Source organism: Fusarium pseudograminearum, chromosome 3, assembly GCF_000303195.2.
Source record: "Fusarium pseudograminearum CS3096 chromosome 3, whole genome shotgun sequence".
NCBI lineage: Eukaryota > Fungi > Ascomycota > Sordariomycetes > Hypocreales > Nectriaceae > Fusarium > Fusarium pseudograminearum.
Genome location: NC_031953.1, coordinates 6,050,848 through 6,062,196, shown reverse-complemented (window position 1 = coordinate 6,062,196; position 11,349 = coordinate 6,050,848). Strand labels below are relative to the sequence as shown.

The following is an 11,349-nucleotide window of genomic DNA, read 5'->3' as shown; positions in this document are numbered from 1 at the left end:
CCCCCCCCCTTACAACGAGATCTGATCCTTCCAGGTTGCAGGTGTAAGGCCTAGCGTCTCAACCATGTGAGTCCATCGCTGATTTCCTCTCTCCTTGCGATCCATGTACTTCATGAGCTTTTGTCGGCGATGCAACAGCAATCTTAGGTTACGCTTGTTGTGCTTGTCCTTATAGCCTCGGTTGATCTGCAGGGCATTTGAGAGGTTATGGATCTTCGCTGTCAAGATGCCAATCTGGACCTCAGAGCTACCGGTATCAGGGCCACATCGTTCAAGCTTTGCCTCCCCGTCAGTAGATGCGCGGGGCTTCATCATAAATTTTGAGTCGGTTCTGTGGCGGCCAAACTCCTTGATGATGCGCTGAACATTGGCATGAAAGCGGTCCTTTGAGCTACCATTCTCAAGCGACGTAATTCGGTTCAAAGCTTCGAGAACCTTCTGGTGGTTCTCCTCGTGCTGCTTCATCTTATCCTCCTTGGTCTCAGGTTCCATCTGCTCCTCAACTGCGCCAATCATGGGCTTAGTGAGTTGGTAGGCATGTGCGGTTGCCTTCTTAACCTCGGCGTCTGTAAGGAAATGGTTTCGAATTCCAATATTTGACACAGAAGAATCAGAATTCTTCAGGCCAGCCGTCTCCAGGGATTCAATGAAAGGAGTCTTCTTTCCTAGGACAGGATCGCCCCAGGCCTCGTCTCTCTCACGAGATAGCTCTTCGCGCCTTTGCACATTGGCAGCCTTTCGTTGTTGTGCTTGAGCCCATCTATAAGGGTCTTGCTTTGCCTTGCGCTTCTTCTCGCGCTGGGAAAGGTTGGCCGTCTGGACGATGGGTAGGAAGTTGGGAGTTGCGGGCTTCGATGCGGGTCGGAGGCAAACTAAACAATTCATTAGCATTGAGTAAGTGCACAATTACAGCAAAGACGTACGGTTCAGTGAGCCTAGGCTCGGCAGCGCCGGTATTCTGGGGGGCATGATTAAAGCATCAATTTGTTTCTGCTTCTACACCAGAGAACGGATTGTCGTCCCAATACCCGCCCCAAATTTTCCATGACCCGGCCGCCGATACCGTGACGGGCACGAGGGGAATCCCAGAATGGTCTAGCGGATTTATCACGTGCTGATAAAACCCAATTCGTCTTATCGCCGCGCTAACCCTCATACGGACAAGCGTATCGAGAATCAGGGCTTCTCACCACACACATTTTGGCACTCAAAATTCCGTCGCGAACTTTCGGTTTTGCGACTCTTTGCACGCAACACCACAATCCTCTTCGCCGTCACTCTCCCAAGCCATCCCTTCGTCAATCCAGACAAGAGAACAAATCCGTCAAGATGGCTCCCTCCAACCTGCCCTCCGTCATGAACGCCACCAGCCAGGACATCGAGACCCTGCTGGCCGCTCAGTGCCACCTCGGCTCCAAGAACCTCCAGGTTCACATGGAGAACTACCTCTGGAAGACCCGTCAGGATGGTGTCAACGTCATCAACGTCGGCAAGACCTGGTATGTTTAAATGGTTATTTTTGGTGGACTACGGGCTTGAACATGTGTCGGGAGGGGAATCTGAAAGTGCATCTTCAAATTTGGAAATATGAAGCTATTCGGAGGAGGGGTCGAGACACTTGAGCCAGGACACCACATTTTTTTGTGCAATCAACTAACAATGCATTTTCAGGGAGAAGATTGTCCTGGCCGCCCGTGTCATCGCTGCCATTGACAACCCCGCCGACATCTGTGTCATCTCTGCCCGTCCCTACGGTCAGCGTGCCGTCCTCAAGTTCGCCGCCCACACTGGTGCCACTGCCATTGCTGGTCGCTTCACCCCCGGTTCTTTCACCAACTACATCACCCGATCTTTCAAGGAGCCCCGTCTGATCATCGTCACCGACCCCCGAACCGACGCCCAGGCCATCAAGGAGGCTTCTTACGTCAACATCCCCGTCATTGCCCTCGCCGACACTGACTCTCCCACCGAGTACGTCGATGTTGCCATCCCCACCAACAACAAGGGTCGCCACGCTATCGGTGCCGTCTGGTGGATGCTCGCCCGTGAGGTCCTCCGCCTCCGTGGTACCATCTACAACCGCGAGACCCCCTGGGACGTCATGGTCGATCTTTACTTCTGTACGTTTTGGATCCTAGCTAACCTACAAACTCACACTAACTGTCTGCAGACCGTGACCCCGAGGCTGAGGCTGAGGACAAGGTCGAGGAGGAGAAGCTCCCCGGCGCTGACGAGGAGGGCCCTGCCGCCATCGAGTCCGGCTTCCAGGCCTCCGCTGGTGCTGACTGGGAGGCTCCCGCCTCTGGCTTCGCCGGTGCCTCTGGCGCTGCTGCCGCTCCTGGCTGGGACGGCGCTGCCGGTGAGGAGTGGGGTGCTGCCCCCGCTAACACCGAGTGGGCTGCTTCCGCCGAGCCTCCCAAGGAGTCTCAGTGGTAGGGTACTGAGGCTCAAGAGGGTTCCGGCGCTCAAGCTCCTGAGGCGATTGAATGGTAAAGAAATCAAAAAAGAGGATACCAAAAAAATTCAAACGAGTGAATTTGAGACAAGATCCTGGAATGGGAGAGCAGAAAAAGCATTGAAGGATGTGTGGATGTTGTGGTTCAATCAAACTATTCGACAAACATTTCCTGTTTCTTCTATCCCCATCTTACGACAAAACACAATAACTTGCTGACCTTTTTTCTTACTACGAACTTTGCATGGGGACTAAAGGTTTTTGTTTTCTTTCAAAACTTGGCGGTGCTAATGAGGGAAAGATACTCGCCTCCTTTTCTCACTGAGAAGGATGGAGAGGGAAAGCCCTGCGCTGCCGAGGGGATGGACTTGATCGTTATCCCGCCTTTGTTTCTGTGGAAATTTGTATTGATGCGAGCAGAAGTCAAAATATGAGTCGTCTAAGCTGGGTTCACCCAATCAATTGTGCCGTAAATAAGTTGACCGTGATGTATCATGTCCACATATTGAAGGTTGTGTAGTCAAGTAGTCACATAACCTTGAGAATGTCTGACAGAGATGTCTATGTCTTGGGTCGTCTCTTCTATCTCGAGCGAGGAGCGGTGCAGTGTTACTTGTTCTGTTGGACATAGGTCCGACCTGTATGTTCTCGAATGCAACTCAGCCATGCTATCATACGACACGATCAAGTCTTGCCATCATCCTACTAAGAACCATCAGACATATCACCAGAACCATAAGGCAACAGTTGTCATCGTAGACGTGGTATCAATTGTGTAAATCCTTTGCTACATCTGCTCATTCACTAATCCTCCAGTTTGTCAACTCCGTTGCTCCCACCCATCAAGTAACCACTTATATATCAAGTGAATCCAAACAGCCGATCCTTCTGGTTACTCATTTCTCATCAATCCCCCTCTATGAATTTAAGAAGCCAAGAAAAAAAGGAACAGACGCAACTCGGACGATTGCGCTGTGCGGGTATGATGAAACCAGACCTAGAAACCTCAATGGGTTCCGTGTGAAAATAGAAACGGTAAAAAGAAAAAAGGTTCCCAACTCCTTGCTGTAGTCCCAGATGCTTTGATGATGATTATATTGTATGAAGTGTTGGAGAATGAAATGGCTATGTAGCATGGCCAGGTGATGATTACGATGTAGGAGATGGGGTATAATGCAGAGACATGCTGGGTATGCTCTTGTGATGATTTTGAAACATAGGAGATGAAACGCCGTCGAGTCGGTGTGTCATAAATCGTAATTATCGTTCCCATATGTGTGATGTGTTGTGAAAGTGTGGGTGATCGACATGTTTGTGTAGGTTTGTTTACTCGAGCATCTCCGAGTGGCGTCGAATTTCCTCATCGCTCAAGGCACTCATCCAGAGACAGCGCTCTGTAATACCCTCGATAGGATGGAACTTGTATCGGGTGCTGGCTTCCAACAGTCTGAGCAATGTCTTGACAACGGAGGCGGCGATACGGCACCGCTCGAAGTTGATCAGTGGAGGTGTGGTAGGAGAGCCAGCCATTTCGGATGGACGCTGAGCGTTGTAAAGAAGATCATGGGTGTAAATACCAACGAAGGGGATGCAGCCTTGGTCTGAGCCAGTCTCCATCTCGGCACGGAGGTTGTAGAAGTTGCGCATGGGAGTAACCAACTGCTCAAGATCTTGCAGTGTCTTCAGATCCTGAGGAGGAACATGTCGCCAGGTCTCGGTCAGGCGGGCAACCTCGTTGCTGGACAGAGCGATGGTAAGTTGTCCCAGGGTGGCAAAGTTACGGTATCGGCGGCAGTGCGTCGCGATGTGGATGAACTTGGTGAGACATCGAACTCTCTCTTCAAGACCCTGAGTAAGAACAATTTCGGAAATGGCCCATTTGACCATGATGTTGAAACGAGCGATGACTACCTCAACGCCATGAGCATCGGAGTTGCGGAGGAAGTCAACCCACGAGCGAGAATCACTATGAGCAGCGTCTTTCCAGTTCATGTCAATGAGCTCTTTCCAGTCGATTTCGTTGAGTGCGTCCTTCTCGATGAGAGTAAACTGCTGTGCAAGAATTTCCGAGTCAAAAGCCAGGATAAACGGCAGATGAGCTGAGTACTTGTTGCTTTCAATGGACTCAGGCTTGGCAGCTTGGCGATATCCATCAATTGTTGCTCGTTCCGCTACAACAACATAAGGGGCAGTTGGTGTCGTCTCGGGGGTTGGAGGGAGTGGCTTCTGTCCCCAGACCTGCTCCTCGTGTAATGAAGGTACATGGACGCAGGAAGTTGGTGACATCTCGAGAGCTTGTACCAGAGTCATAGGAGGTGAGGGAGGTTTGCGATTGGGAGGGGGCGCTGGGGATCCAAGAGGATGGGCAGGAAGCTTAACTCGAGGAACCACACTTTCACCAAAGTCAGACTCTTCGTATTCAACAGCATCGGCAGACATCTCAGATGAAAGATCACTGTCATCTTCAAGGAACGACTGATCTTCTTCGACTGATGGAGAGGTATCGCCCGGCTTGATACCCTCGATACTCTTTGTCTTCTCCACAAAATCGTATGAGGCGAACTGAGGGTCGCCCTCACCACCAACATATGGTAGCGTTTTATGTGGACGGGGTGTCGTTTCTTCGTCTGGACCTTCCAATACTGATATGTTGGTCCATGGGCGACCCTTGACTGAATCCCGCTCGAGAATTGGCACAGACGAGTAAGAGTTGTGGGAAGAACCAGTCAAGAACGACATTGCTTCAGTGACAGGCCGTTGAGGTGTGAGATGCTGGCCCTGCGACTCGATCATAGGTTCAGGCTCGCTATCCTCAGCATCGAACATGAAAGTCTCCCTGACCACAACCTGCTGATCATGGTGTTCATTTCTGTGCTCAACATCCAATAGATGTGTAGCAACACTGTCGCTAACCGCTCGACTCAATGGAGGAGGAGGACCGACAGCTGATTTGTGGGCTCTTCTCTCAGGAAATTTACCTTCGAGTTTGGCCAGTGCGGATTCAATGCCGCCGTCATCGTCATCATCAGGAATTTGTGCCAATTTCTGTGCCTCTTTTTCGAAAGAAGGGCGCATCGCTGGTTTTGACGAATGTGTACTAAACAAAGAAAGATCTCGTCTTGGTTTATCTGCAAGTTGTCCAACGGAAAAGGCTTCGCTCTTATGCTGTGTGTAATCGATGGAAACAACTTCACCAGTGCCGTAAGAACCGCGGGTATAAGAGCCTCGGCCGAAGGAACCGTGGCCAAACGAGTTCATACGGGGGCTCTGAATGAAGGAGCTACGAATTGACTCAGAGTATGTTGTCAGTGACCCAACGGAATGTGACCTTCTCAATGTGTTGACAGGGTCCAGCTCTCCAACGTTCGTAGCGGCTCGAAGATCTCCTCCTGGACGTCGTCGAAGAATTCGTAAGGGCTTTGGCATTGGCTCTTCAGACTCAGGATCTGCAACGGACGGGGCGGAAACCGTGGTGGCATCGAAGCTCTGGACGGCAGACCGACGAACGAGGGCATTGGTAGCTGAACTACGGCGACGCAGTAGAGAATTTAGAGATCGGTGTGTTTTACCCGACTTCAGACGACGATGGTTCTGTAGCGACACTGGGGGGTGGTTGCGTGAGCTTCGAGCTGTATGCGAGTACGATACGCGGTTACCATCTTCGGAGATGGGAGCGCTGGTAACAGGAGCGAGCGTTGCAAAGTCGGGAACGAATGGCGGCAGAGGATCCTCATCTAATGAAGGGCGCACAAGGTGTTGGTTGAGCAGGTATGAAGAACGTCTGGGGGTACCTGTGCTGTGACCGGCCGGAGGGGTAGATGGGGGTGTTGGGTCAGCACCAGTCAGCTTAAAGGCATCGGCAAATGCTTCAACAGAAGCATTGCTGGTAGGAATTCGATGTAGCAGAGATGGATCGAAGGGGGTCGTATCGTCCACGATCACGATAGATTTGCTGCCAGTAGTAATGGCCATGTCGCTAATAGGTCGATGCCTATAGTCATGGGGCAGCTGCTCAAAATCGTTCGGATCCATATAAACAGCAGCCGAGCATTGAATATCACGAGCAGGCGTCAGAGATGTGCTGGGGGACATCGGCGGTGGCAGTCCACGGCGGTTGGCCTCAGCGGCTGCCTCGTCCCGTACCGCCTTCTTAAAGTCTTCGACCACCTCCGCACCAAGCAAGTCGATTCTCACAGGCGGTCGAGGGCAACTAGGCCTTTGTCGGTTCTGGGGTACAACAGCTGTTCCAGGAATTCGATTTGTCGTGGCACCTCGGGGACCAATGTTGTTGATGCTAACAAAGCTTCCTTGAGTGGATGACGTTCCTTGTCCCCTAGTACTAAGGGCTCTTCGGACACTGCCCAGTAGTTTCTTCATGCCGTGACCAGACATAGCACTTCCGGGCGTTCTGTGCTTGATGAGGCTCTGGCTCTCCTGGCTGATGCTGGTCATTGGCAACAAGCCGTTGGAAAACTCTTGCATATCGATATCAACATATGCCTGGCCTGGAGGTAGTAAGTTTCCGCGAACAAGGCTACCCGCATAAGGAGCGGTCATCATGAACTCTTGATCCTTGAATGACAACTTGTCAGTGCTGTGCTCCCGTAGAGAATCAGTCAAACTGTTGTTGCGTTTGTGAGCACCTTGAGGTCGTACTCGCTTGCCAACAAGGGCGCGGGGGGTTGTTGCGACCGGCCCTGAATGAGGATTTGAAGTGGCTGTCACAGGATGAGCAGCCAGAGGGTTCGTCTGATGATTTTGGGCTGCGGGTTGGGCGGTAGGTTTGATCTTGGTGGGAAACGAACAAGAAACAATATCCATGCTGGCCATGCTGATCATGCTAACTGGTGATGCTTGTTGTCCCTCCATAGGATCTCTCGTAAGCTGTCCATCCGGTGTGCTGGGCCGAGGCTCTACTACGACTGAATCTCTGGCACGTCCCGCTCGAGAAATATCTGCGATGAAGCTAGTTCGCTCAGCGAGGCTCTTCCGGAGCGGTAATAAGCTCTCGATACGGGGTGTTTCGGCTCCATCCTGCTCCCAGAACGACGGGTCCAGACTGGCATCTCGGTGACCTGCAATACCACCAGGCGTAACGGGCACGCTGGAATCGAGAGTATCGTCAAAATCAGGGCTGTCCCAATAAAGTGCACAAACCCTTCGCCAACACTTCTTGAGCTCTCCCAGGATCTTAAGCTGAACTTTTCGAGCTCGTTTGCATTGTGAGAGTTCGTCCACAAAGTCGTTGAGGAGCTCGCAGAAAACAAGTCGGAGGTTATAATCCACAACGAAATCATCCATAAAGTAGTTGAGAATCCAGTGTCGAAGGGCAACGAAGGTGCGAACGCGTACCACCATTCCTGTTTCATCATCACGGGCCAGAGCCCACCGCAATCTCGCGATGAGCATACGGCAAAGATCCACGGGTTCGAGAAAGGCTCGGAAAGTTAGGAAGAAGTCCGAAATGAGTTCGTAGTCGAGGAAGCTTGGTGATGTGATTTCAGCAACGAGGCGTGGGGGCGTAGCAGCTACAACGGCACCGGTAGCCGCAGAATATTTCACTAATGTTCGGTCATCGCATGCTGGTTTGAAGGTGAGTTCGTCGAACATGGCGGGTTCAACTTTTGAGTTAGATCGCCAACTAGGGCGGACGGGTTTGGAGAACTGTGCACTTGAGGGGGTCTGAGTCAAGGCGGACATTGTTCGTGAGAGTCGTAACATCGGCACAACCATGGAATTCGGTCGTCTTGGAGATGCAATATCAGGATGAGAGCTGTTGAGCACACCCTGAGGTCGACTCAGCAGCGAAGCGCTGCTGGAGCGAAACTCCTCAGTGGGAGCGTACGAAGATCCACGAATCATTGGGGTGCCTCTTCCAGTAAAACGTGGCACACCAATACGCCAGGAAGGGATCGAAATGTCGAGAAGAGGGTCGTTTGAATCCAAATCTTCCATAGTCCGGGGCCGATACTCCTCCAACGGTTTAGATATAACGATTTTGAAGGCCCCCGGCTCCGAGTCCTTTGCAACGGCTACTTCGTGGACCGTGCTGTCGGAAAGGGCGCGTCTGTGCCTTACAGGCCGGAGCGGATATGAATCGTGCTCGAAATAGGTTCGGTTGTTGGTGTCATAAGGCGATGGTTCGGTCGGGGTCCACTGACTGACGTGAAGCTCGCTGGTCTCGTCTTGAACCTGCTTGTTTTGGTAGATTGCATCCAAGCCTGCAGTGCTGGGTGGCGTGATGGGAAAGACAAATTGAGGCTGAGGACATCGCTGGTACGCAGGGCGAACGGTCGGCCTAGAAAATGAGAGTCAGTGGTTTGTGGCACGCAGGTGATAATACGAGCAAGCGTCGTGTTTTGTGCCAGCCACGTTGCGATATCCCCAAGGCGACGTAAGATGAGGTCGCAACACAGAAGCCACTAAGACATCTCCCCACAAGGCGCGAGCAAAGACCGCAGAGTGAAGGGAGGGTAGTAGTGTGGCAGCGATTTCCCAAGGGAGACCCGGGTTGGCAGCAAGAAAACATGCGATGATTCAGATCTCAACCTACCTCAGATAGATGCGGCCATTGTTCCCCACGTTGGCGACAGTGAATTGACGTCCCTCTCGACCTGCTGATCCACCATCGGGAGCAATTTCCCATCGGGCCAGGCTGCCCTGGTTATCAGCGCTGGAATCTGAGTCCTTGAGACTTCGAGGCGTGTGCTTGGTTTGGTGAATTCGTCGCTCTGAGAGAGGAACCAGTGGTTTCGCGGCAGTGGTAGTACTCGTAGGCATGCGCGCGGCAGTGGTAGTGGACCTTACAGAAGGCCACTTTGTGGGCGTCGAGAAGCTGGGGCTGGTGTTTTCCCTTTTCCTAAGTGCAGTGACAATTGCTGTAGGGGCTGCGACAAGGCCTGACCCTGAACGAGACCTTGGCTGATGGGTTGTTTTGGTCGACGTCGGATCCTTGACAGTGGTTGCAGCTAGGGGCGCAGTGCTGAGATCAGATGCTGGGGGCAGCGGGTCTGCAGTCGAAGCCTCCGGGGCCTCCATGACCTCCATCTCCACGGCACGTCCTCTTGCAGGCGCGTTGCCTGTTCGTCAGGAGAGTGCAGAGCTGACGGTGCTCAAAGCGATAGAGGAGCTGTCAATCAAGGCATTGAGTTAGCAGCGAGTAATTGCGAGGTGGTAAATGCTGCCGCGCATATCGTGGTTCTGTAACTGACGGACCCTAGTGCGCGCGGGCTACAGTGGGGTACTAGGTAGGAGTGCCAGATGACAGAGAGGTAGAGAGAGAAGGAAAGGGATTCAAAAGAGACGGGGAGTCCGATACGAAAATGATGGGATACGGGATGAAGGAAAAGATGAAGGTAAAAAGTGTTGGCTTGGACCAAGCACCATTAGCAACGTTAGATTGCCTTGTTATGCTAGTTCAGCGTAGTCTAGGCAATTAATTAACCACCCAGACCAACCTGAGGCCTGGCGAGACGACAAGCATGGCTGAACCTGGTTGATTTTCCACCACGGACAATCTTGGGGTGTGGAGCTGATGTCATGATGAGAGAAAAGCAATTAATAAAAGCGACTTACATGATAAAGCCATAAAGTATAAGAGTAATTCGTTAGCAAAGTGTTGTTGTTGTTATTGGTGCTGTTGTTGACATTTGGGTTGGTTGCGTCGGGGATGCGTTCAGCAACTGAGTGATCGTCGGCAACGGGACAGAGACAAGACAGACATATGTAGACTGAGACAAGGACAGGAACAGAGGGGTCAAAGAAAAATAAATAAAAAAGAGTCACGCTGTATGCGAGAAAAAAAAACAGACGTGTAGTTTTCTCAGCAAAATAACGGCACGCGATACGACAATAGGATCCTGGCCAAGTCCTTTCGATCTGTCTCACACAGAAAAAGCAAAGAGAGGAAAAGAAAGAAGGGCACTTTCAGAAGCAATTGGGGGAGACTCTTTTTTTTTTCGAACCTCTCTCGACTCTCGAGGCCAGACCAAGAAGGACGCTTGCCCGCGGGACCGGGCTCTGGCTCTGGACTTGGGGCTTGTTTGCGGGTGAGAAGAAGAGGGTGTGTGGGTCAATTGTCAACCTAGCACTTAAGAATAGCACTTATCGATTCAGGTCGATTATGTAGCTGTACTTTGGTCTGCACCGGCTACGACTCAAGTGTCGTGGTTCCTGTACCTTGGGAGCTGGATCGTGTGTCCCAGGCCAACCCAGCAGAAGGGTCAATGGCCGGCTAGTTCCAGCTCTCTCAGCTTCCAGAGTCCTGTTCAGCAATTTGATTGGTGATGCCATTTACAGCTCGGCTTGACACGAACTGTTTGCCTCCCGTACTAAGAACGAGAAGGATGGAGTCATGAATAGGTCATGAACGAGTATTAGCAATCACCAATTCTTGTGTTTCCTTTCCACTCGCAACAGTCAAGTGCACACATACATACGCACAGAATGTATAAGATGAGGTAATTCATACACAAAAGTTCAAAGCCCATTACAGGGATAACCTTGGTATTGGTACTTTGAATTGAGGTCTCAATTCGTGCGTTAGAGGGAAACGATGTACTGAGTACCTGCAGCTGAACCCTCAACGGTTCCCAACTCGGCCCGTTCTCACATATCAAGGCATCCCTGCACCAATCAATCATTGGAGCAAAGTCAGGTACTCTCTACTTGCTCCTCCGCCATGCTTCGACGTTACATCCAACAGACTTCAGAAGAGAGAAAGAGGCGCACACTTTAGGTCAAGTCCCGGACGGGAGAGAGAGGAGAGAGTCTAGAATTCATGCCCAGTTTTGTCGATCTCTTGTGTAACTAACAGTAGGATTTCGATTTGGGTATCAATCAATTCTGATAGAGAAAAACACTCACTGCACACATCAAGTACCTACATACTGTGC

General features: G+C 51.4%; 3 protein-coding genes across 3 annotated transcripts, besides 2 other annotated features; 1 reads left to right on the top strand and 2 right to left on the bottom strand.

Moving 5' to 3' along the window:
* Positions 1 to 13: 13 nt before the first annotated feature.
* On the bottom strand, positions 14 to 969 carry FPSE_09798 (uncharacterized protein; the record flags this gene model as incomplete). The annotated part of the gene is made up of 2 exons (XM_009262915.1): positions 14 to 872; positions 924 to 969. Coding segments are annotated over 2 exons (905 nt in total), but the record flags the coding sequence as incomplete, so codon positions are not given.
* A 360-nt stretch (positions 970 to 1,329) lies between these two features.
* Positions 1,330 to 2,436, top strand: FPSE_09799 (uncharacterized protein; the record flags this gene model as incomplete). The annotated part of the gene is made up of 3 exons (XM_009262916.1): positions 1,330 to 1,499; positions 1,672 to 2,120; positions 2,171 to 2,436. The coding sequence occupies 3 exons, from the start codon at positions 1,330 to 1,332 to the stop codon at positions 2,434 to 2,436; spliced, it is 885 nt and encodes a 294-aa protein (XP_009261191.1).
* Positions 2,437 to 3,781: 1,345 nt separating this feature from the next.
* Positions 3,782 to 10,043, bottom strand: FPSE_09800 (uncharacterized protein; the record flags this gene model as incomplete). The annotated part of the gene is made up of 3 exons (XM_009262917.1): positions 3,782 to 8,753; positions 9,009 to 9,534; positions 10,031 to 10,043. 3 exons carry the CDS (start codon positions 10,041 to 10,043, stop codon positions 3,782 to 3,784), a joined length of 5,511 nt encoding a protein of 1,836 aa, XP_009261192.1.
* A 28-nt stretch (positions 10,044 to 10,071) lies between these two features.
* Positions 10,072 to 10,100: a microsatellite.
* Positions 10,101 to 10,156: 56 nt separating this feature from the next.
* Positions 10,157 to 10,208: a microsatellite.
* The last annotated feature ends 1,141 nt before the right edge of the window (positions 10,209 to 11,349 follow it).